Genomic DNA, 27,578 nt, shown 5'->3' with positions numbered 1-27,578 from the left:
GAGATCATTAAAAACCTCTTTCTTACAGAACACATTTATTACTGTACACACAGTTTAAATGTCAATACAAAACCACTTAGGTGGGCGGATCAGTAATTATTTAGTCTTTATAATCTCAAGTTTCTCAGTTATCAACTCTGTACATCATGTTTCACTTGAAGTTGTACTGTGACTTCTGGTATGTCTGCTCTCACCAAAACCTCGTACAGAGTACTGAGAAAATACATCATGAATACGTAAATTCAATTATTAAAGATATTTCATTATTAAATCGAATTTAATCTGTGAAATGAACAGTTGAAGGTAATATAGCTATATTAATAATATTTTATTATTCATAGTGAAATAAATTCTGTATTTAACTGAGTGAAAATACAGGACTTATTAATTCTCACTCTGTGATAAGTAATTCACTAGCCAACATAAAATTAGAACACCAGTTACACAGATAAATTAAATAAGTCCTACTATGAATCATTCTGAATTTCATTAATAATATCATTAGAATGATGGTAACATTGAGATGATCTCCTTGCAAATTAGAATATAGATAGATCAAATATGCAACTCAAGAAGTTACAACACTGATAATTCTCTTCAGCTCTGTACATCATTTATATAAAGATATTGGGTTTGTTTCCTAGGTCTTTTTCAAAAGGGGAAAGGGGCACTGACTGCCTAAAAGGGTTCTGCTCCAGTCATCCCACAACTAATCAACCACAATTTTTCCCACAAAAAGGGGGGGGGGGGGGGGGTAGGGTCTCTTGATTAGCTATGAACCTTTATCGTAGAAAACAATTGGTAAAATTAACCAATTTCTAACAAATTTTTCTGATTTAGGTTTTGAGATAAACTTACAGCAGGTGGTGGTGAGTCTAGAGGTGGTCCTCCTGTCATATTGATGGCATCACTGCTGAAACAAACAAAACTTCATTGAAATATGCAAACAAGTACATGTATTTATCTATTTCTATTTTATAAACACCAACAAAAATTTAAAAAAAAACCCATATACCCTAGAGGAACTAAAAAAAATTGAGATAGAAAATAGGAAATGTAAATTAAGAATCTTAAAGTAACTAAATTTTGTTAAAATTGCCAATTCTTAGCTCAGAAAAAAACTGTATATATACACATCCAAATTTCATGCACAGTAGGCAAATAAGAAGATGATGGGAAGTGGACTCAAAGTTATTGATTGATAACATTTGCTTAATGTGCAGGGACAAATATTTTATGATGAAACCAATCAATGACTATGGTTTAAAAAGAAATCTTGATATCAAATATGAAGAATAGTAGTTATATTTTGTACTTTCTGTAAAAAATATGCCAAAACTTGTGAGACAGACTATCAAATTGATTGACATTGGTGTATCAACAAAAACTCCTTTAATTTAAACAAGTTATAAACACTAACCAATCAAAAGATATCCAAAGAAATAACAGTCAATTTAGCCAAAGTATATCAAAAACAGTCAATTAGCCAAATTAAAGCAAGAACAGTCAATTAGTCAAATTATAGTCAGAACAGTCAATTAGTTGAATTATAGCCAGAACAGTCAATTAGTCAAATTATAGCCAAAACAGTCAATTAACCAAATTATAGGTAGAACAGTCAAATAGCCAAATTATAGCCAGTACAATCAATAAGTCAAATATATTGACAGAATACTGCTAAAAAAGGTAAATTTTCTATTTTCTTAATTTCAATTCAAAGAAAAAAATTAATTACTTTGAAGGTCCAAGTGGAGATCCTATTCCATATACTGCTCCGTAGTCCTGATATGGAGGTGGCCTTGGTACAAATGGGTCTGTATCATCCACTGGTCTGTAGCCACTTCCTCTTCTACAAAACATAATATATCATTAGCTTTCCTATCATTTTTTTTAACTTTTCTTTTTTTTATATTCTGTTTTAAAAATCGACTTTGATCATCAGTTGGAAAAGAAGAGATCGAAGGTAGATAGTTACAAATGAGAAACCTTACAAGTGATGGCAATACCTCACATGTCAGCCAAGAGATCTAAAAGGCACAAACTAAACCTATTAAAACATACAAATTTAAAACAATAATGTGTCCATAGTACACAGATGCCCCATTGGCACTATCATTTTCTATGTTCTGTGGACCACGAAAATGGGGTTAAATATCTAATTTGGCATTAAAATTAGAAAGATTATATCATAGGTGACATGTTTATTAAGTTTCAAGTTGATTGGACTTGCACTTCATCAAAAACTTCCTCCACCAAAAACTTTAACTTGAAGCGGAACAGACGGACCAATGAATGGACGAACGGATGCACAGACCAGAAAACATAATGCCCATAAAGGGGGCATAAAAAAAGTTGTTTTAGTCTTTGTATACATGTGTGAAATTTTCTACAGATCACACTGTTTATAGCAAAATACTGGAAATCAAAAATAACTTGTTTCACAGAGCTTACTTTCGTTCTATAGAAAAAAATTACAAAAATGTGCAGTTGTTTATAACAAAGTTTTCTTTACAATTCTTGTCTTGTCAGAATCACATAAAAACAGCATGGTGTTAAAAGTAGATATTTTGTTACCTGATCAATTTACAATTTCCTTATTCATTCTACCATTGAGAAACAGCACAAGCTATGTATCATTAAGCACAGACATTTTAATGATTAAATGCCACAATTTCATCTTGCCTTTGATCACTGAGAGTGAGATCCCATACTTTTTATCACGGAGAAGCAACAATTCCCAATGAGATGCAATATCTAAATCTGACCTTTTGTAACTGAGATGAAAATTCTGCCCAACCTTTTTCACTGAGATTCACATTAATATTTGATCTTTAGCCTCTGAGATGCCACATTATTACCTGATCTTTAGCCTCTGTGATGCCACATTTAAATCTGACTTTTTTTAATTGAGATGAAAATTTCATCTAAACTGTTGGCACTGATATGCCACATTATATAACTTACCTTTTGCCACTGATATGCCACATTATATAACTTACCTTTTGCCACTGAGATGCCACATTATATAACTTACCTTTTGCCACTGATATGCCACATTATATAACTTACCTTTTGCCACTGAGATGCCACATTATATAACTTACCCTTTGCCACTGATATGCCACATTATATAACTTACCTTTTGCCACTGATATGCCACATTATATAACTTACCTTTTGCCACTGATATGCCACATTATATAACTTACCTTTTGCCACTGAGATGCCACATTTTAGGAAGAATACACTGTGTTAATGATAATAACAAAGATAACAAAAGGAATGCTGCCAATATCAGGGACATGTTGAATCTGCAAAAGATAAATAAATATCTCCATTTCAGTTTACTGTGGATTCATTTATTTCCATGGGTACCAATTTTCATGGTTTGAAGAAAACTTGCATTTTAGTTGATATTTGATTTCGTTGTTTTTCAAAAGTCTGCATAAACACCTATACACAATTTGTAATTCGTTGGACATTTAAATTCTTGGTTTCAGGTTACCACGAAATCCATGAAAATTGGTATCCAACGAATAATAATGAATCCACAGTATGCTCATTACTTCTTTTATTACAATGAGAAGTATATTTAAGACTAAATTTTGTTTTGTATAATAGTGATAATTGGTTTGCATAAGTTAAATTACTACTTTAATATCATTTTAGTGTTTTTGTCTGTTCAAAATTTTGTAGTCTCTGATAAACTTATTTGTTTTATTTTTTTAGCCTTTGAATGAGAGCTTGACATATGGTATAACTGGTTTATTGTTGAAGATGATTAGTTGACCTACGGATATCTTTTCTATTATTTTTACTGTTGGATAGCTATCTTATTATCAATATAGTTTCTTGTACTTTCTTTTTTGTTTTTGTTTAAAATTCTTGTAATACAAATTCAGATCATGACCTAACTATTAAATAACATTGTCAATACTCAAATCAATGAGTTCCTTGATCACTTTTCAACATTTGAGCTGTGTTGGATAAATATCTACCTTATTCAAGTTCACGTTGACCCATTACGGAACATTCAAATATGAAATAAAAGTCATATTTCGGTCTGTTTTGTAGTGTTCTTATATCAACTCTTCAAACAGTTATAGACCTTGTATAGAGATATTTTCCCCTTAAAAATAGGTAAACATATATGCATAGGGTCCATTTCTTTCTGACACAGCTCCCTTAATTCTTGGAGAAGTTATTATATCATTTTACTTACATAACTGTATGACATACTGCTTCCTTAATGGCTAAGTAATTATCATGTGTTCTCTGACACTGGAACACATTACTCAGAGCTGTCAGATTTCCAAAACCATAGTTCAGTTGTGTTCTGACAGCTATTATAGGCCCTTTTACCTACAAATATAAAAGCATTTTAAAATAAAAACATTTTGCATTTACATTTTACTTTAAAAAGAAATAAAAGATCATGAAGCAGATAAAAGACCAAAGGACAAGAATTTCCCTTTCAATCACTTGTGAAACATACCTTTAGTAATATTTTCATCATTTTGAGTTAAATTCGTATAACAATTTGTAAAGCATTTTTTTTTCCAGCGACTATTGGCTATATTGTGATGGCAGTTTTAATTGTTGGAGGAAGCTTGAGTGCCTGGAAATAACCACAACCTTCAGCAAGGAACTGGCAATCCTAGCCAACGCAACCTCAGTTTTGACCGTCAAGTAACACAGTGGATAAACGACCTAGACATGTTAGACGCCACAGCAAAGAAACCCCTTTAATAACTCAAATTACCTATTAAAACAAGTACTAAATTTTTTCATAGATTATCAGTTAATAATGGGTTATTTCTTTAAAATTGCATACTAATGTGATCTACGTAAATTAGTAGAGTTTTTAAAAGAAATGAAGGGTCCTCTAAAATTGTAGTTATAAGTGTGTAAAATTAAAAGACCTAAGCAAGTTATGAAACAACTTCAGAAGAATGGGGTTTGCTTTGTAAATAATTTCGAATTGGATTGTTGTGTGGTGATTATTATTAGAAGCATGTAGAATGCTTAGATTTTAATTGTATTCTGAGCAAAAACCAAATAAAACTGATGTTTAAAGATACTGTATAGTTGTTCTCTTCACACTGTATTTGTTAACATTGTTTTGAATGAATTATTTCATTAGAAATAAAAACACTTTTGATTTTGAAGCAGTTGCATAAAAAAATCTGAAAACCTGCTATCCTTCACAACATCCTAAACAAAAACTTGACAGCAAAATATAATCAATCAACATTAACCATTACAAGCAAACTTATTTTTTATGAATAGTGACTGTTAAATGCCAACATTCATACCGCCAAGGCATTTATGATGTGCATATGTGCAATATATAGCTTCAATGTTGTACACTTGTATACATTACGATATAACATTGTTAACATACAGAACTTCAACTTACTTTATTTATTATACTTAAACTAATGCTGACATTATAAATCTTTGATAATGTGTCATTCGCTAAAGTTACAGCACTTAAAGCTTCTGAAATGTCCTGAAATGTAAAAGTTTATATACTTAAAATTACACTACAATATAATAACTGCATAGTACAACAAATAAAATTTTATTCATTTTTTTATGCTAACATTTTCTTAACTTCATTTTGTGCTACAAAAAATAATTCATCATCTGTCAGTGAAGATGTCATGGCAAAATTGGATCTCAAAATTGAGAGGAAGATTTTCTCGCAAAGAAAAAGACATTGTAAGAAAAAAACAGCAAAAAATCAAAAAAGCCTCATAACATTTCAGACTAAGTGCTGCTTATCATTTCTATATATTTTTGAAGAAAGGTAAGGCAGTAAGAAACTTTAAATTCAGAAATTATAGCATGTGTTTATTTTTTGCAATTTTGAGAAAAATCTTGTTTAATTCATATAAACAAGAGTGCACACGCTGAAATGTCTTGCCTTCTTTACTAATCATTGATATTATGTTGATACTCCTAAATATAAAGCTTTATTACGACTGTCACATAAACTTAACATGAACCATGAAAATGAGGTCAAGGTCAGTTGAACCATATACCAGGCAGACATGTACAGCTAACAATGCTTCCATACACCAAATATAGTTGACCTATTGCTTACAGTTTAAGAAAATAGACCAAAAAACAAAAACTTAACACTGAGCAATGAACCGTGAAAACCAGGTCAAGGTCAAATAAAACCTGCACGACTGACATATAGATCATAAAATATTTCCATACACCAAATATAGTTGACCTATGACATATAGTATTAGATAAAAAGACCAAAACTCAAAAACTTAACTTTGACCACTGAACCATGAAAATGAGGTCAAGGTCAGATGACATCTGCCTGCTAGACATGTACACCTTACAATCATTCCATACAACAAATATAGTAAACCTATTGCATAAAGTATGAGAAAAACAGACCAAAACACAAAAACTTAACTATAACCACTGAACCATGAAAATGAGGTCAAGGTCAGATGACATCTGCCCGCTAGACATGTACACCTTAAAATCATTCCATACAACAAATATAGTAAACCTATTGCATAAAGTATGAGAAAAACAGATCAAAACACAAAAACTTAACTATAACCACTGAACCATGAAAATGAGGTCAAGGTCAAATGACACCTGCCAGTTGGACATGTACACCTTACAGTCCTTCCATACACCGAATATACTAGACCTATTGCTTATAGTATCTGAGATATGGACTTGACCACCAAAACTTAACCTTGTTCACTGATCCATGAAATGAGGTCGAGGTCAAGTGAAAACTGTCTGATGGGCAAGAGGACCTTGCAAGGTACGCACATACTAAATATAGTTATTCTATTACTTACAGTAAGAGAGAATTTAACATTACAAAAAATCTGAACTTTTTTTTCAAGTGGTCACTGAACCATGAAAATGAGGTCAAGGACAATGGACATGTGACTGACGGAAACTTCGTAACATGAGGCATCTATATACAAAATATGAAGCATCCAGGTTTTCCACCTTCTAAAATATATAACATTTAAGAAGTGAGCTAACACCGCCGCCGCCACCGCCGGATCACTTCCCTATGTCGAGCTTTCTGCAACAAAAGTTGCAGGCTCGACAAAAATGTCAAAATGCAAGTTTAAATTATTGTGATTAAAACCTGTCGCATTTTTCGCAATAATAAAAACATTGCAATAACTTCTGAATTTACAGTAATAATTATCAAAAGAATTTTTCCAGCTAACCTGAGAGTATTGACCTGCTGCTCCGTCATCCTTACATTTAATGTAGGTTTTGATTATGTCTACAAAAACAATAGTAAGGGAAGTTGGTTATTATCCTCTTTCATAAAACAATTTTATGATAAAGTTCAAATGAATATTTTATAAACATGCAATAGACCATAGATATATTTGAAGATCATGGTCAAGAAAGTAATTTTTGAGGATTGAAAAAAGAACAAACTTATTTCTATTCACTTGTCTTATTGAGTTAATTACAAAATCTCATTATTTTTATATTGGTTGCAGGGTTTGTTTTCTTGTTGAGTGGAGGCTGTATAAATTGTCCTGTGCTTGTTTGTAGTGTATGCCCTTATATTTTACAGTTATAGATTTTTTGCTTTAGAGAGAGCTGTCTTCTGTTAGTTTTAATTAATACATTTGTCTATTTTGAACTTTGGTGGATAGTTGTCTAATTGGCAAACATCTGACATCATCTTATTTTTTTTAACATAAGAGTTTATACAAATGTGTAGAAAATGGTGTTCAATCCATCACACAACTGTACTACATTGTATAATCTCAGTAATTACCTTTCTCTATTCTCTCATTGACAACATTCTCTATAAAACTTTCTGGATCCACACATAAATCTGCATTTGTCTGTAAATAAATCAAATAGTTTATTAATGATCTTGAATATAGAGAGGACAGTGTCAAAAATCCCAATTTTCTTTATACATGAATATAGTACCGGGGTACTGCTTCTGGTTAAAGTTTTTGGTCAAGGTAGTTTTTGATGAAGTTTAAGCCTAATAAACTTGAAACTTGGTACACATGTTCCCTATGATATGATCTTTCTAATTTTAATGCCAAATTACAGTTTTTACCCAAATTTGATGGTCCACTGAACATAGAAAATGATAGTGTGAGTGGGGCATGTGTGTACTATGGACACATTCTGGTTAATTATGCTATAACGCACGGTCCAACCTCCTGACGTCATTGAACTTTTTCCAGGAAAAGGCCTGAATCAAATTCTACAGAAACTGGAGTCTTTTGCCAGGACAAAAGCAATATTCTTCAAAAGTTTTCTGGTTTTTGGTTGTCATATTTCAAAGCAAGACTGGTACCATCACTTACCACACTCCCTCCTAGGTATACTCCATTCATTATCCAGGAGAGGAACAGGATAAGGAAACCAAAGGAAATAGAGCTGAAAATACACACATAGAAAAAATAAATAAATAAATCTTAATGGCCTAATTTCAAGTTTAAATATTTTAAATCTTTTTGGATATATCAAAATAAGCTTTCATAATTTTTTTTTCTTTTCTTTTTTTTTCTAGTGTGATTTCAAAAAAATATTGGGGGAAAAAGGCACCAACCTGCCAACAGGCAACTTTTAGGTTATCTCAAATTCAAAATGACCAAATTGTGTGAAAAAAATTCCAGATCCTTGCACTAGCCTGTCAACTCTGGTGCTTCAAATTGAAACCAGCATGTGGCAGGTACATTCAACTCCAATCTTAATTAACTAGGATTGTCAGTTTTCCTACTCTAGGTTGTGGTTCTCTCTTGGCACTCTGGCTTTTTCCGACCAAAAAAACATACCGCCATGAACTAGCCAATAGTGCTGATATTTGCATTAACACCAAGAAATCAATCTGCATAGATAGATGTAGAATTTTGTAGAATCAGGATATAAGATATTTTATGCAAATTAAACTTTTTTACTTTAGTATCATATACACCTTATACTTACGTTGCCAGGAGACACCTTGATCTTTTACAACAGCCACACAATGATACAACTAATACAAAAAGTATCACAGACAATACAATTACTGTTGATGTCCATCTATAAGGAAAATCAAACATATAACAGGCAAAATACATCTAATAAAATAATCTAATAAAATACAGGCAAAATATATCAACTTATACATCTAAAACAAGAGTGTACCGCTGAAATGTCTGGCCTGCTTAACTGCTTATTCACTTTATGTTGGAAGTCTAAAAGATAAGGCTTTTAACATCACAGAAACTCAGGTCAGATAAATAATGTCGGACTGATATATACACCTTACCTTTTTTTATATACAAACTAATTGACCAATGAACCATGAAAATGATATCAAGGTCAGTTAATAACTGACAGACAGATATATATATATGCCTTTAAACCATTCCAAATTGAAACACCTAACAAATTTGCCTATTGCTTAATTTACTAAAAAAAAAAATTGACCAAAACACAAAAAAGTAATATTAAGCAAAGAACCTTGAAAATGAGGTCTCAGTCAGATGAAACCAGCCTGACAGACATGTTCCCATTACAGTCATTCCATACAACCAATTTAGTTGACAACTGTTTATAGTTTTTGAGAAATGTTATCTATACTATTAAACGAGAAGACCTCATTTTGTGTGGAGCTTCTCTTCCTTCCACGATGAATTAATCATCATGCCTCTGTGTTCTATAGGTAACATGCATAGTCACATTTGTCATACATTCTTATGATTTTTCAGATTGAGTTATTTTTGTAGAAAAACGACAAAAAAGTAGTCCGGATATTGATTCCGTCATCAGACTGACTTTAAGTCATTGATCAGACTTCGGGTTTGAAACATGCACAAGTACAACCAATCGTATGATTGATAACAAAACTGAAAAAATAAATAAGCCAATCAGAGCGTTCTCCATATCATGGTGTTTAGATCGCAATAACCATGATAACCACAACTATTATACCTCCTTAGACAGGACAATTATTTTTCACGTTAACCTGCAATGGAAACTACGATTATACAACTTTAATATATAGAGACTATCTGTATTCTGTCTACTGTTTTCTTTGAAATGTTTACTATGTAAGGGGTCATACCAGTTGCATATATATTAAAATAAGTGAATTTTTCAACATGTGGAAACAAGAATGTGTCCATAGTACACGGTTGCCACATCGGCACTATATCTACTAAGTTTCGAGTTGATTGGACTTCAACTTATTCAATAACTATCTTGACCAAAAACTTTGACCTGAAGCGGGACAGACGGACGGACGGACAGACAAACAAACGAACGCACGGATGCATAGACTAGAAAACATAATGCCTATAAATGGGGCATAAAAATTTATTGTTTAAAGTAAAAGTAATGATTTGGCAAAAATGAAATTAGGTTAGAGATAAGAGGGAGGCAGGACCTTTTTCCTGACGTCAGGAACGGGTGGTTTTTTAGCTCGGGCTTTTTGGGATCCTTACAGGATCCAGGAATATATTTTTTCGATTTCGGGATATTGGGATATGAATTTTTTTAAATTCTGCAATTCGGGATTTCGTTTTTAAGCCCAGGACCTCAGGATCAGGACCCCTCCTACCATCCCATTAAATTAGCCTAAGTCAGTCTTAGTTTTTTACACAAGATTCATATCCTACCATTGGTATGTTAATAAGACTCTCAAAAGAAAAAGCACTGCTGGATTGTCCGAGAAGCATATTTTATTACACTAATAATGGTCTATTTATAAATTAGCCTAAGCCGGTCTTAGTTTTTTACACAAGATTCATACCTACCATTGGTATGTTAATAAGACTCTCAAAAGAAAAATTTGTAAGGGTTCCACGGAACCCAGTGTCTCGCCTACTTTTGCTGTTAATCGCAGACTCAACAAAAATGAGGAAAAACATCAATAAAAATTTCCCTCTCGATACTGTCTTTTGATTGCAAGAAGCTTCCAAGTTTGGTAAAAAATCCAGGATAGTTTATGAATCTAATAAATGTTTTATAAACTTTAACTGCAGACTGTATGTAATGTTTACTGGAAGAAAAACGTCCATTTATAAGTAAAATACGGAAAAAGTGAATTTTTTTTTTACAAAATTTACTTCTGAATAATATCTTATGATCAGAAACAAGCTTTTGTCTAAGTTTGGTAGAAATCCAGGATAGTTTAAGAACATTATAAAAATTTCAAAAATTTTAACCACAGAGTGAATGTTTTGTTTCTGGCAAAAAAACTAAGTCCATTTATAAGTAAAATACGGAAAAGTGGAAATTTATTTTTACAAAATTTTCTTCTTGATACTATCTTATGATCATAAACAAGCTTCTGTCCAAGTTTGGTACAAATCAAGGATAGTTTATGAAAGTTATTAAAATTTTAAAAAACTTTGACCACAGAGTGAATGTAATGTTTCCTCGCAGAAAAACTAAGTCCATTTATAAGTAAAATACGGAAAAGTGGAAATTTATTTTTACAAAATTTTCTTCTTGATACTATCTTATGATCATAAACAAGCTTCTGTCCAAGTTTGGTACAAATCAAGGATAGTTTATGAAAGTTATTAAAATTTTAAAAACTTTAACCACAGAGTGAATGTAATGTTTCCTCGCAGAAAAACTAAGTCCATTTATAAGTAAAATATGGAAAAAATGGAATTTTATTTTTACAAAATTTACTTCTGGATACTTTCTTATGATCATAAACAAGCTTCTGTCCAAGTTTGGTAGAAATTCAGTATAGTTTAAGAAAGTTATTAAAATTTCAAAAACTTTAACCACAGAGTGAATATTTGTGGACGCCGCCGCCGCCGCCGCCGACGACGGAATGTAGGATCGCTTAGTCTCGCTTTTTCGACTAAAGTCGAAGGCTCGACAAAAAGCACTACTGGATTGTCCGAGAAGCATATTTTATTACACTAATAATGGTCTATTTATAAGCAGTTACATTTATTTCATGTTTGACGCGGTGCAAATTTTTTATTCAATTTGACTTTTACCAAAAGATTCATTAATATTGTAGCAAAGGAGAAGAATAATTGTGGTCTGAGGCCAGAAACATGAAAATAATTGAAACTTACAGAAAGGAAACAAATATCGAACTTTGGAAAAAGGGACAGAGCTTTTGATACCTTATACCGAAATTCTCCATACATAATATATTTTACAAAAAAAACATTCTACAACAGTTAACAAACCTTGTATGCTCGCGATTTCGCGGGTGTGTTCTAATACTTCTAATAATAGAAGGCAAACGATATCTAGTTATAGATATTATAAATCAGATTATGTTTTTGAATAAAAACGTGTTAAGTTTCCTTGGTGAAAACAACATAATTTTAGCTGTTCAGTTGGTTTTTTTTATTTTGGACTGTGAGGCTGTCTCATTGAAGTTTACTCCTCATTTTCAGTTTCGGTAATAAGTCTTATAGCGAAACTGCTGTGAATTTTTCATCCCTAGCATACCAACCTTATAAATTCTCCATTGGTTGTATTGTCAGATATAAAATCCAGGTTAACATCAGGAGTGCTATCTAATAAATTTTTGATATCTGTTTTGGCTTTATTAGACTGGTCTAACATGTCTTTAGTAAACTCTCCTATCTGTGTCTTTACTGTTAGGTTGGATATCATACCCAGTAAAACTTTTTCCAAATCTGGTATACTTCTGTCTGCTAGATTTGCAGCAATACCATGCATTTTATTTATCTAAAAAAAAAGTATTTTCACCATGTTTGCTTATAAATAATCAAAATTTACTGTTTGTGAAAATCTTTCCTTGAACCCGTCTTTCACCAAATAAGATTTTGATAGACATTTCTCACTAGTCAATGACTCAATATATTAGTCAACATATCCTGAATTTTTGAGAAACATTAATATCCAAACATACTTTTAGTTCCGAGCTATATTTTTTATTTTTTTTACACAGGTTACCTTCTTAAATTCTATGATTAGTTTTTGCTTCCTTATAACATTTAATGTTATAATGATTATCGTAACTATACTAAATCAACATAGACAAAATTTGAGAACTATAAAGAAGAAATTGAATTCAAAAAGCAAATTGGGTTACTTCCCTTTATCCATTATTATCATTGATATTTATAAAGCAACAGTCAAAGCCTACTGTAAATAAAAAGTTGTATCTTTTCAATAATAAAAAAAAAAAAACACCTCAAGATTGAGCAACAAGAACCCCACAAAAACTGAGGGTGACACCAGGTGTTTTTGAAGGGTAAACATATTGCAACTGAGAATTTTCAACTATCAGTTAATACTTACAGTTTTGAGAGCTTCTGTCAATGTTTTATTTACATCTTTAACTGCATCATTAAAGTCGTTGACTCCATTGTCAGTCTTTTCGTTTGCATACAAACCAATAGCAGCTGCAGCTCTACAATAATAAAATAAATTAAGATTCATTAATTTACCAAGGGTTAAAGAAATTAGGTAAGGAATTTTTTAAATGGTTAATACTCACATTTGATTAATTTTGTTCATAAATGACAATCAAATATAATAAAAATATGATATAAACATGGCATATCTTTTGTATGTTCATCATAATGAATTATATATCAATGAGATAGCAACTGAACCCTATGTTAATAAATTTCTATGGGGAATGTGACCATGGGACACAGATGATGCACCTGCTTGCATATCATATAAAATTAAAAAGGAACATAACTGAAGAACATTACAAGAAATGCTAAACAAATTTGTACTTGATCAGAGTTTTGTGGTTATTAGTATTGTGTATAATTTTCATAGCATTTGGTTGAGGCAAACTTAAGTTAGACAACAGAAACGAAAAATTCAGCATATTTTCTATTTGTAAAGGGGCATTACTCTAGAACATTAAACGTGATACCACCAAATTTCCATCTTGCCCTATGGTTTGTGGTAATAGGCATTGTGTATGTGTTTCATAACATTTGGTTGACGCAAACTAAAGTTAGAGTACGGAAACGAAAAATAAAGCAATGTTTCCATTTGTAAACATGGTAAAGGGGTTTAACTCTAGAAAGGGGTATAACTCTAGAATGGTTAAAGTGATGCCACCAAACTTCAGACTTGATCTGTGTTTTGTAGTAATTAGCATATTGTATAAGTTTCATAACATTTGGTTGTAGCAAACTAAAATTAGAGAATGGAACAGATGTATTTTTTTTCCATATTGATGTGCTTTGTGAAAGAAGTGTACAATTATTAATCTATTCAAAACAACAATTAAGTGAAAAGTAGAAACATGACTTAGCTTTAATAAAAAATATTTGTATTTCTCTAAAACAATCATACCTAAAATTATTTTGTCAACCATATTAAATGCACATAAATTCTCTGTGATTAGGCCAAAATATAAAGAACATTAAATATACTTGTGTTTAGGGTTTTCTTATTTTTTTAAATGCCTCAAAGGCTATCCTTAAGCTTTATATGCACTTTTGAATCATGAGAAAAATTACAATTCTTCCTATTCACTCATTGTACAACAAGTCAGTTACATTAAAAACAGTTCCTACTTATGTTCCCTTTTTGTTGCAAGGAGGAACCGTAAGCAAACACTTTGTTTGTTAGGTCTGATAATTTTAATCAGTAAAATGTTGAATAGGCAACTGTGTGTGCATTTAATGCATGCATGAATGCCCCAAAAAATGTGAGCTTTTGTGTGGTCTGTTTGATAGTATATCCGTAACTGTCACCATTTTATGTATACAATAACATACAGTATCTGGAAAATCAATAATGTATATATTTTACCTATTGTAAATGCCCTCTTACAGTGTCTTTTTAGACTGCAGTTTTAAATACGGAAGTACAAAGCTAATTAAGTATCATAATTACACAAATAATCAGATTCATCAATGATAATCAACTAGCTTCAAGTGTACTGCAAACATTCAGAATATTGATACTAGACTAAATTTCTGCAGTGATGCGTTTGAGTAATAATATATCTTAACTTGTTCCTCTTTGACTGACTCACATCTTTTATTTCTACTTGTCTTTATTGTATACATATTTTAAAGGGAGTTTGGTGTGGGTAAGATGAAATAAAAATTCTTTGAATAACTCAATATAACTGGAATATAAAAAGATATTGAGGTGGATAGACTTTATCACTATAGCTAATTGTGGATCTGTGACACTTAACCTGAGATTTAACAACACTTAAACTATTGACGTCATACAAAAATCTCTTTTTGTTTGTGGTGTCAAACATTTTCTCTTGTGACATAACAAATTTACGGGAACTTCTGATTGTCCAATGATAGCAGAACAATTGAGACAAAGTGTATGGAGTCCAATTGACATGGATTTAAAAACTTAGGGAACTTTCTTTGCCATTATCTAGTAATTTTTTACCTTAACATTTTTTTTTTTTTCCAATCATAAAACATCTCCTTATTGTAATCATACAATGCAACATCTCCTTATTGTAATCATACAATGCAACATCTCCCTATAATACCATACAACATCTCCTTATTGCAATCATAACACACCATATTTTAACCAGATGCTCCGCAAGTCACAGCTTTATACGACCGCACAGAGTTCGAACCCTGAACATTGGGGCAAGTATGGACACAACATTCAAGCTTGAAACAGCTCTGAATTCGGATTGTGATTAAATAGTTGACACAACACAGGTTTCTCACACATAATGAATGTGGTCTAAGAACTTAAACTTAAAAACTTTAAATTTTAACAGTCGGAAACCCGGTTGAAATAGAACAAAAGAATAGAAACTCTTTGTTAGAGAAGGCGATAAATGTGTATGGTATTGTTTACTATAGTGACAAAAATTTTAAAAGGTAATAGAAACAAACAAAATTACAATTTTCTTTTCAATTACGAGGTGTTTTATTTTAAAAACACCATTTGCATAGGTTTTCAATTTATCTAGTACATAGTTAAGCAGAACAATTAGATTTCAAGTCGACGACATGGGTATCTTTCAAGTTGGATGAAGAAAATGCATAACCTCCGATTATAGTTCAAAAATTTTCGTGTCTGCCCTTCCATTATGTGACTCAAGAAAAAATTCTAAAAAATGGGTAACAATTGTATCGAAAAGAGAAAATCGAGTGCACCTTTTTATGTTAGGGCGTGTTTGAGTTGAATATTTTGTCTTGATATCGTACAAAGTAAGATTATTTCATACATCGTCTCGCTTCAGATTCTGTTATTTTTATATATCAAAGCTACAGATTGACTTTATAACACAAACAAATAACAGTACTAAAAGATGAAATATATGGGTCAAGTGAAATACCTATCTAATGAGTCACAAAAACAGAGAAGGTGTGTTCGAATACTAGCTATTTTTTTACTGAAAGTACTTGACGACACTCTTTCAAGTTGGATGATGAAAATGCATATCTTTGAAAAAATATAATTTTTTGTGTGTGAAAACTAGTGTTTATAGTCTTTATACACTTAAAAAAATCTAGTCTGCCCTTCCACGAAATTTTTAATTAGAATTTTTTTAAATGTTTATGAATTTTCAAAAATTCCACCTGACAACCGATCAGACAATAGTTTTAAGTTGAATCTATGCAAACAAGATTGATTGATTGATTGTTGGTTGCTTAACGTCCAGTGGCAAATATTTCATGCATATTCAGGACGAGAACAAGTTCACAATAAATACAATAGGTAGGTTGTTGTAATAGAGGCCATCTAGGATGATGGTCGGGGAAATTTGGACTGCCACTGGCAAATGAGGGTATATTGGATAGGGACAGAAAATTTGCCTTGCAACAGGCCACCTACGGACCCCTCAAAGAGTTTTTGCAAGGGTTCTTAACGTGCAAAGAGCGTGGCACTCTCTTTACACGAGGCATCGGATTTAACGTCCCCTTCTGACGGACGTGACTGCGAACTTGATACATCCCGCACAGCCAAACGGACGCCCCACTTCAGCAAGCGTTTTACTGCCGGTCGGGAGAAGACCAAGTGACCATATTTCTATACCCCAGTCACCCTTGGGGTGATGCAAACAAGATCATTAACTGATGCTCATTAGCTAGTTGATACATTTGTCTTTTAAAATACAACTGACATATAAGGATCGTAATGGTGCAATGTGGATAAATTTATCGATTTCCATGAGCAAAATTGGTAGAGCGTCATCCCTACAATGGCTTCCATTTCTACGATTGTGAAAATGAACTGGCATAATGGGGAGATAATTCTGACGAAGTAGAATCCTGACTGTTAAATTGGACATTACCTATTATGGTCCAATATCCGAAATCTAAATACATGGTTAGATTCAGCATATCAAAGAACCCCAAGAATTCAGTTTTTAATGAAATCAAATAAAGTTCAATTTTGAACACTTTAGACTTCAATGTGGACCAATCTGATAACCGGGCCCAAACATAAAAAATCTAAATACATGGTTAGATTAAGCATATATCAAAGAACCCCATATATACAATTTTTGTTGAAATCAAACAAAGTTTAATTTTGGACCGCAATTTGGAGCATTGAAAACTGGGCCTATAATCAAAAATATAAATACAGGTTTAGATTCAGCATGTCAAAGAACCCGAAGGATTCAATTTTTGTTGATATCAAACAAAGTTTAATTTGGACCACGATTTGGACCAACTTGAAAACTGGACCCATAATAAAAATTATAAGTTATTTATTTAGTACATGTTCAGACCTGCCAACTATCCCGATTTTCGCGGTATCATCCCGATTTTCATCCCTCAACCCGAATCCCGATATCGGGATCGTAAAACAAGTCAAAAACACGATTTTCACAAAATATACCCGAAAAAATTATTGGTTACCGATTTTGAAGTTTTTCTGATCAATTTTTAAAAATCTATAATTTTACCTGGGGACATATTATGACAAGTTTAACCCTGTGCTAATCAACGGTCACAACAGGTGTCATAATTTGTTGTTGCAAGTAATCGAATTACCTGATGGGTTAACGATCCTCAAAATTAGTTAATATTTGTAAACAGAAATTCAGTCAGACGGCCTTTGATTTTTAACCAATTTATCATATAAGCACAATTTGCAACGTTTACCGTAGTTCCATGACAAAATCATATTAACTAAAAGATGAGAACAGTGTAATGAACTCTTAAGAAAACATCGTTTATCTTGAAATCCATTTAATTTTTGAAAACAGACATGAGTCTGTTGATTTAAAATCGATGCCATTTTGTATACACTTCTACTGAAAATAAGCCTCCGCCGGTAAGAGCACCTCTGAACACAAAGAAAGATAACTCAAATTTTATCCATTTTCTCATTAATACTGGCAGACTTAATAAAAATCTGAATTTATTTTTCTAACTTTAGGACATAAAGGTTCATGTCTTTTGAGTCGTGGTCTAAAGACAAGCAGGTCTTTGGAGGGGGGAAAGGAGGGTCTTCATTTTAAATCCTTCATTTTTTATTGTCATTTTTCTCTTTTCTTAAATTGTTTTGTCAATTTTAAAATAAGTACAAGAATCATGTAAATAAAAGAAATCAAGGCTTATAAGCTTATCATCAGTATACCAAAAGAAAAAGAAGAGATATGAGACTATTTTAAGAGTAAAAACAGTGCACGCAGAAATGCCGCAAAAACTGTAACCCTTAAAAATATGGTCGCGCACTAAATCCCCCATGGGGATTTTCAAAAGTTGGCAGGTCTGCATGTTTAGATTCAGCATATCAAAGAACCCCAAGGATTCAAATTTTGTTGAAATCAAACAAAGTCTAATTTTGGACCACGATTTGGGCAAACTTGAAAACTGGGCCCATAATAAAAAAATCTAAGTACATGTTTAGATTCAGCATATCAAAAAACCCCAAGAATTCAATTTTTGTTGAAATATAAACAAAGTTTAATTTTGGACCCCAGTTTGGACCAACTTAAAAACTGGGCCAATAATCAAAAATCTAAGTACATGTTTAGATTCAGCATATCAAAGAACCCCAAGAATTCAATTTTTGTTAAAATCAAACTAAGTTGAATTTTGGACCCTTTGACCTTAATGTAGACCAATTTGAAAATGGGACCAAAAATTAAAAATCTAAATACACAGTTAGATTCGGCATAAAAAAGAACCCCCATTATTCAATTTTTGATGAATTCAAACAAAGTTTAATTTTGGACCCTTTGGGCCCCTTATTCCTAAACTGTTGGGACCAAAACTCCCAAAATCAATCCCAACCTTCCATTTATGGTCATAAACCTTGTGTTTAAATTTCATAGATTTCTATTTACTTATACTTAAGTTATTGTGCGAAAACCAAGAAAAATGCTTATTTGGGCCCCTTTTTGGCCCCTAATTCCCAAACTGTTGGGACCTCAACTCCCAAAATCAATCTCAACCTTCCTTTTGTGTTCATAAACCTTGTGTTTAAATTTCATTGATTTCTATTTACTTATACTAAAGTTATTGTGTGCGAAAACCAAGAATAATGCTTATTTGGGCCCGTAATTCCTAAACTTCTGGGACCAAAACTCCCAAAATCAATCCCAACCTTCCTTTAGTGGTCATAAACCTTGTGTCAAAATTTCATAGATTTCTATTTAATTAAACTAAAGTTATAGTGCGAAAACCAAGAAAATGGCCCTTTTTGGCCCCTAATTCCCAAACTGTTGGGACCAAAACTTCCAAAATCATTCCCAACCTTCTTTTCATGGTTATTAACCTTGTGTTTAAATTTCATAGATTTCTATTTACTTATACTAAAGTTAAAGTGTGAAAACCAAAAGTCTTCGAACGCCGCCGCCGCCGACTACAGACGACAATGCCAACGTGATACCAATATACGACCAAAAAATTTTCAATTTTTGCGGTCGTATAAAAAGGCATAAAAAGTTTGACATCACTCAAAATCAATTAAAAAAACTTACATGGCCACAAATATAATGATTCCAATGATACCAGCTGGACAACATGACTTCACTCTTTTCTGTGGTCTTTCCTTCTTGCATTGGTAACAAGTACAACACAGACTGATTATCAAAAACAGTACAAACAGCACTACTGGTAATATTGCTAGGAAGATGATTGACTGAAAGACAAAATAGCAATGTTAATAAAAAAATGAAATTAGTTATCAAAGGTACCAGGATAATAATACGCCGACAGCATTTCGGATACATAAGACTCATCAGTGACGCTCAGATCAAAAAAGTTATTTAATAAAGCCAAACAAGTATAAAGTTGAAGAGCATTGAGGACCCAAAATTCTAAAAAGTTGTGCCAAATACAGCTAAGGTGAAACTGGCATCAAATTTTGTATTTGTATACTACACAAGTACGCTATTTCCAGGTCCATCTTTTTTTACTTGAATCTTTTGCTTAATTTGACCTAAATTAAATGATCTTTTGCAAAAATAATCATTTATGGTCTGTGACATGAAATATTTTCTGTTAAGATGCTAAAAAATAAAAGGAAAATATGTTATTCAATCCAATGATATACAAACATGAAATATATATAAATTGACCTACAAATAAAGAACACAGTCTGTTTCTACTTTAATACATGATCGACTTATTTAAATTTGGACATTAGGGTAAAGACCTTTTGGATAGTTTAATGCAGTTAGAAGTGTAAATCAATGTAAATGTGTCAATAGCTTTAGTTTTGTAACTTTAAATGTGTCAATCATTAGAGATGATCTTGACTACAGCTCAGCTGGATATTGAAATATCCACCTACACACCATACAGGCCACTCCTGATCCTGAACACAATATAACATGTATAAGCAGCCCACTCTTCATCACTCAAATCTTTATTTAACTTCTATAAAGTGCTTTATACAATTGAAGCTATAAATACATTTTTCCAATGACAAAAACTAGCCATGGTATGAATTTTAAAATTAAATGTGTCAATCATTGTAACACATCAGTTTCTGTGTCTCCGTTTTGGGCAGGGAAAAAACTGGTAACCTTACAACCTGGTTCCAGAGAAAGGTGATAGCAGAAGTAAAAAAGAATTTTGATGTGTGTGCCTACATACCAATTATACAAATGTAGATGTCAGTAGCATTAACATTAACACCTGGAAATAAAATTTAATATCACAGTAGCTGACCTTTAGGGTTTAACAAGTTTTACCTGGATTAGCATGAATCTAAAATCTTACAGAACTGTGTCTGTAGGTCACAGAAAAAGGCATAATTTAATATGACACAAATATCTCATTTCATTTAACTGTTATTTAAGTCTTTTGTAAAAGTACCTTTGAAAACTTACTGATATGTTCAAACTACCGTAAAAGTTTTGATTGTGTGAGGTTTCATGTTCAGATATCATGGATATAAGAAGTCAAATATCCTTCTTATACAATCATAATGGTTGCGGCAAACTCAAGTTTGAGAATGGAAAGCAATTTTGAGACGATCGACATACCCACAAAAACCAAGAAAAATGCTTATTTTGGTACCTGTTTTTGGCCCCTAATTCCTAAACTGTTGGGACTTCAATCCCAACCTTCCTTTTGTGGTCATAGACCTTATGTTAAAATTTCATAGATTTCTGTTTACTTATTCTAAAGTTATTGTGAGAAAACCAAGAAAAATGCTTATTTGGACCCTTTTTGGAGGATGACGACAAAGGACGACGACGCCAACGTGATACCAATATACAACCAAAAAATTTTCAATTTTTGCTGTCATATAAAAACTCATTTCAACAAAAAAGATGAATATGTTTTACATTGAACTGAGGTGATAGATAATCTCTATTTGAATTAAACATCATAATGAGCATCATGTGTACAAAGATTTTAAAAATGTTAAAACCTTTATCTAATCCAAATCAATAGCTATTAATTGACTGTCTTAGCTTCCATAGTTTAATTCGTCATATATGCAGCTATCTTAATCATGACTACTCTTTTAAGAAATTCAGTATTGAATCCCATTGCATAAATGTGAAGGGAAAACTGTGATTGAAGAATAAGTTGACCACAGTGGTAAGAAGGCTGCAGAAATCTTTTCTGAAAGAATAAAAAACAGAGTAGAGAAAAAAAGGGCAAATGTAGGTTTGACTTTGAACTTCAGCAAAACAAACCAGGGCAAAGAAGTTATCAGGACCAAAACATCCAGGACTTGACCTCCTTTCGAAGGGGACATTGGATTTCCTCTTGGGAGAAAACAATTATATTTCAACTTCAACTTTAATAAAAAAGAAAAAACATATCCCTTCTGAAACAATTTTAGCCCATGACATTTGGAATAAAATATTTAAATAATCTATTAAAAAGAAGCCATGCCAAAAAATATACACACACACTATCTGTTTGGAAGAAACACAAAACCTGCGACTATCATATACTAATTATATTAGTCCTCGCTAAAACTTAGCCCAGCCTTACTCTTAAAATAACTATGTTCTTGGTTCTCTATATATTGCTCCAATTCACTAGGGAACTATATTCATAATATACAATGTACATATAACCTATCAATAAACAGGACTTGACCAATCATGTCAATTGACTTCATGCATAATTTCTACCAATACTTTTGCATATTCTAGACTCATTAGGATTAAGTGCATTATCTTTAAATGTTCTAATAAACAATTAGTGGTATAAATAGTTTAATGGTGTTTGGATAATTAAATCCCTCTCATGGGTAGTCAAGGTTGTTAAACACCCCCTGGTAGCATAATTAAAGTGACAGGTATTCCATGTAATATCATTGATCACATTTTTTAAGATTTAAAGCATTTGTTTTATACAATGTATATCATTTGAAACAATAAGTTAATTTTTACATACTAAAAAAAAATAATATTAAACTATTGGAAAACTGCTAAAATTTTACCTTAATTTTATCATGGTTATTTCCCCTTAATTAGTTATACATAAAGCCAGCATACTTTCTTTGAAAGTGTGTTTACATGTTTACATGTTTACATAATGCACATTCAACATGTTCAATAAAAAAATTAAAATAAACCTGCTAGTTTAGTACTTGAAAGGGGCACTAGCTACGAGATATATATAAAAAATCTAAAGTTTGATTTTTTCTGTTCAATCAATAATGAAAGTGAAATAGTGAAATAGCAATTCGCTTTTTGCAGCCAAAAAGGTTCAATTTTGTCAAATTACGCTAATAAACATTGATAATTAGTAATTCACTTGGAAGTGAATGAGTCGACCTCTTTAAATCCGTATTCATGTGAACTTCAATTTAACCCCTAGCTAGAGATTGACAACGCATGCATTGTAGGTGTACTGATTATTTAAAGAAACTATGGTAAATCATTTGATTACTAATTCGATGCACATCAAATCATTCTTATACGGTTAAAAACAATGAGAAACATCTATTTTTAATCTATAAAATAAAATCAAACAGACCTATCAAAATCTAATTGCACGTGTTGGTTTAATCTATTCATATCTTTATTTATGTTTACATCGCTTATATGGTCATCTGAGGTCAAATCGATAGGTAATTAGATGGCGTCTGGACTCAAATACACACGAAACGAACATATATATTATCTACCCCATGTGCTCTGTAAACTGTTTATTTTAGACTTTTGATAGTTTGGATAAATGTTTTACATTGTTATAAATCAAATATTAGAATTTGAGTCAAATCGGTGACCATGAATTTGACAGCTAGTGCCCCTTTAAATATTTAAAATTTAAGAAACTGATGGATAACCTTAAAAAATATTGTTTCCTTAGATTAAAAAAAATGATTCCTCAGAAACCATTATCATGCATGCATACCTGTGACCAACTGTCACTATTTGCAGGGGATTTCCCCCATGGAGGCTCCCAAATTGAAATTTTGAATGAACAATTTTGTCCACAATTTTAAACAAAACAATTAATTTTACAATGACATGAGGCTTATAAAAAAAAGTAAGAAGTAGCCAAAAAACAACATTTAAATGTATTTGAAGCCTAGGCCCCCTTGAAGGTTTTTTAGGACTATAACAGCCATCTTGCACGCAAAACCCCCATGGAAATTTTGAAAAGTTGGCAGGTATGTGCAAGATTATCTGGGACTAACATCCAATTCCTTAAAAATCATTATCATTCATGATTATCTGGGACTAACATCCAATTCCTTAGATACCATTATCATGCAAAATTATCTGGGACTAACATCCAATTCATGTTTTACCTGGGACTAACATCCAATTCATGTACAATGTACATGTATTACAAAAAAAATGTATCTGGGACTAACATCCCATTCATGTATTATCTGGGACTAACATCCCATTCATGTATTATCTGGGACTAACATCTCATTCATGTATTCTCTGGGACTAACATCCCATTCATGTATTCTCTGGGACTAACATCCCATTCATGTATTCTCTGGGACTAACATCCCATTCATGTATTATCTGGGACTAATTCATGTATTATCTGGGACTAATTCATGTATTATCAGGGACCAATTCATGTATTATCTGGGACTAACATCCCATTCATGTATTATCTGGGATTAATTCATGTATTATCTGGGACTTACATCCCATTCATGTATTATCTGGGACTAACATCCCATTCATGTATTATCTGGGACTAACATCCCATTCATGTATTATCTGGGACTAACATCCCATTCATGTATTATCTGGGACTAATTCATGTATTATCTGGGACTAATTCATGTATTATCTGGGACTAATTCATGTATTATCTGGGACTAATTCATGTATTATCTGGGACTAATTCATGTATTATCTGGGACTAATTCATGTATTATCTGGGACTAACATCCCATTCATGTATTAAAATGTATCAGGGACTAACATCCCATTCATGTATTATCTGGGACTAACATCCAATTCATGTATTATCTGGGACTAACATCCCATTCATGTATTATCTGGGACTAACATCCAATTCATGTATTATCTGGGACTAACATCCCATTCATGTATTATCTGAGACTAACATCCATTTCATGTATAAGACATCCCAGCCATTATTTTAAAAAAAATATTAACAAAACTACCAAACTCCAAGGTAAATTAAAAAAAAACATTCAAATGTAGTTGTTTCATTATTAAATGTTTTAACTAAATTGGTGTAATCTTTATAAAATTTCCTAAAATCGTCATAGTACATTTGTAGGTGTAGCTACTATAAATTATCTTGAAGAGCTGATCATGACTAAACTTTATTTAAAATTGATTTAGAGACAAAGTATTCACAATGATTAGGGTCAGCTTTACCAAATCACTTTTTTATAATTAAGACTTATAAGCCAGAATAAAAATTAAGTCTATCCATGCTAACCAAATAAATCCAATTTCACTATTCTTTTCTTGATGCTTACTTTGTTCATTCATTGCTTTCTAGCTTTGTTTTTTTGAAAACTGCATTTTCAAAGCGTGCAGAAAAACACATTTATTTCTTATTCTTGACCAGTTTGGCAAAATAATATTAATCTAAAATAAAGGCAGATACTACCAGATGATCCTTTTAAGTTACTTTATGACATAGATACAATGTAGATACATGTACATTACTTTATACTCCTTATGATCCTTTTAAGTTATTTTAGGACACAGATACAATGTAGATACACTGTACATGTACATTACTTTATACTCCTTATCAGATACAATTTTGGGGGGGAATTTATGAATCTTTTTTAAATCATGTTAATAAACAATCCTGTACAAACAAGAAAGATATTGTACATTTACAGTGTACATATGTGTTTTCATGAAATTCTAGTCTCTTTAGCACTAGGTGAGATCAATATCTGTTCAAACAGGCATCTGGCTATAAAGTCAAATCAGCACCTGATGGAATTATTTGGGTTTTTATGGAACATGTAAACATAAAGTTTTGTAAGAAAAATATTTTTAACCTATTTTTTAAAACTATTTTAACTAGCGGCCCACTTACAATAATGAATAAAAATAATTGGGGTGCTTTGATATAAAGACCATTACAATCTTTTTGTGGTATTGTTTAGGGGATAGGGATCTGCTAGTCTGAATGGTTTTTCACACTAAGTTAAAATGGCTCTTATAATCCTGATCTACATAATGAAATAACTGTATCAATCTTTACATACTTGTCATTTGACAATAGGAAAGTAATGCCAATAACTCAAACTCTAGCCTTACACTACATTTTGTACATTTACTTCTTATTTTCACATGATTAAACCATACACACAGGGATTTTGTTAACAGATGTACTAAAAAGTTAAATGACAAAAATACTGAACTCAGAGGAAAATCAAATCGGAAAGTACATAATCACATGGCAAAATCAATGACAAAACACATCAAAAAGGAATGGACAAGAACTGTCATATTCCTGACTTGGTACAGGCATTTTCAAATGTAGAAAATGGTGAATCAAACCTGGTTTGAACTCATAATCATTATTTTTTTTTTTTCTTTCACTAATTTTAATTCCTGCATTTGCTCAAAACGCAGAAATTCTAAAATCTACATTTGTGTACTTCCTTCTTCCGGTCTCGTTGTCATGAGACTTTGAGTAGTCTAGTGAAACATAGGAACCAGTGACTCCGAACTCAAGGAACACAATACCAATTTCATTTTTAATAATTCTTTTCTTTGATATGAATAAACGTTACCTGATGATCGTATTATTTGTTTACATTGAACAAGATATCATAACTTCACAAGCAAAATCCCTAACAACAGAACCAAAATCGGACACATTACAGTATTTCTATTTCTTTTTTAAAAAATTTGGAAGTTACGAAAAAAAATAATTAACACAGACTTCGTCCCCTTTCAAAGGTAATGCCTGCCTTATATTATAGTATATCTTTGCTTGCATAGACATACAAAAAAAAATATATTGGTGCCGGAACGCTATTCAATTGACTCTGGCTTTAATCATTTTTCGACAGGTAACCTATTACATCCTGGTACTCGGTCAATTATGAGCAACAGAAAGAAGTAACATCAAACGGGTAATTTTACTATTTTCCGATGAATTTGTTGTGTAAAGAAAATATAAAGCAGTATATTTCCCCAAGACTTGTACCGATTAAATGCTTGATGTTACTTCTTTATGTTGCTATTAATTGACCGAGTACCAGAATGTTGTACATGTAGGTAACCTGTCAAAAAATAATAAAAACCGTAGTCAACAGTCGGTAATATGAAAATAGTCTATTGTATACAAGGGATTATAACAATAAAGGTCACAGTATGCAAGGAACTAAATGTTATTTTAATAGAGACTTCTTTTTTCCAGACAATCACATCATAGTTAACTCTATTACCTCTCTGTAATCAGCATCATCTGGGTTGAATGTTGAGTTATTTAGCTTAAAAGAGAAAGTAACATGAGGAAATGAGTGCAAAAAGTTTGTTATCCATTCTCGTTCGAACGAATCCATTTTGAAATATTCTTCTCTCTTGCGAAATTATTCAGTCAAACTATTTAGTAACATTCCAAAGTTTTGAAATAACTAACACATAATGGTCACTCATCATCTCATGAGACGTCCGCCATTTTGACTTTCGAAACTTGACGATCACGTGACATGAAAAATCTAGGAAATGAAGTATCTTCTAATAAAGGCAGAAGTAAATTAATGATATATTTCAGTATTTA

The 27,578-nt window shown here is 31.9% G+C and overlaps 1 protein-coding gene across 2 annotated transcripts; it reads right to left on the bottom strand.

The window, feature by feature from the left end:
* Positions 1 to 18: 18 nt before the first annotated feature.
* Positions 19 to 27,490, bottom strand: LOC143044749 (protein tweety homolog 2-like). Of its 2 annotated transcripts, none has more exons than XM_076216877.1 (14): positions 27,244 to 27,490; positions 19,880 to 20,040; positions 13,276 to 13,387; positions 12,461 to 12,699; positions 8,971 to 9,066; positions 8,349 to 8,421; positions 7,799 to 7,868; positions 7,230 to 7,288; positions 5,420 to 5,512; positions 4,223 to 4,362; positions 3,210 to 3,311; positions 1,736 to 1,849; positions 859 to 913; positions 19 to 213 (listed from the first exon to the last, which is right to left on the bottom strand). In XM_076216877.1, exons 1-14 carry the CDS (start codon positions 27,358 to 27,360, stop codon positions 145 to 147), a joined length of 1,500 nt encoding a protein of 499 aa, XP_076072992.1. In that variant the 5' UTR covers positions 27,361 to 27,490; the 3' UTR covers positions 19 to 144. The 2 variants fall into 2 exon arrangements, with proteins under 2 accessions (XP_076072992.1, XP_076072993.1); XM_076216878.1 differs by having other exon boundaries at positions 859 to 910.
* Between the last annotated feature and the right edge of the window lie 88 nt (positions 27,491 to 27,578).

This window comes from Mytilus galloprovincialis, chromosome 9 (assembly GCF_965363235.1).
Source record: "Mytilus galloprovincialis chromosome 9, xbMytGall1.hap1.1, whole genome shotgun sequence".
NCBI classification, from domain to species: Eukaryota; Metazoa; Mollusca; class Bivalvia; order Mytilida; family Mytilidae; genus Mytilus; species Mytilus galloprovincialis.
This window is presented reverse-complemented; position numbering and strand designations above follow the sequence as displayed.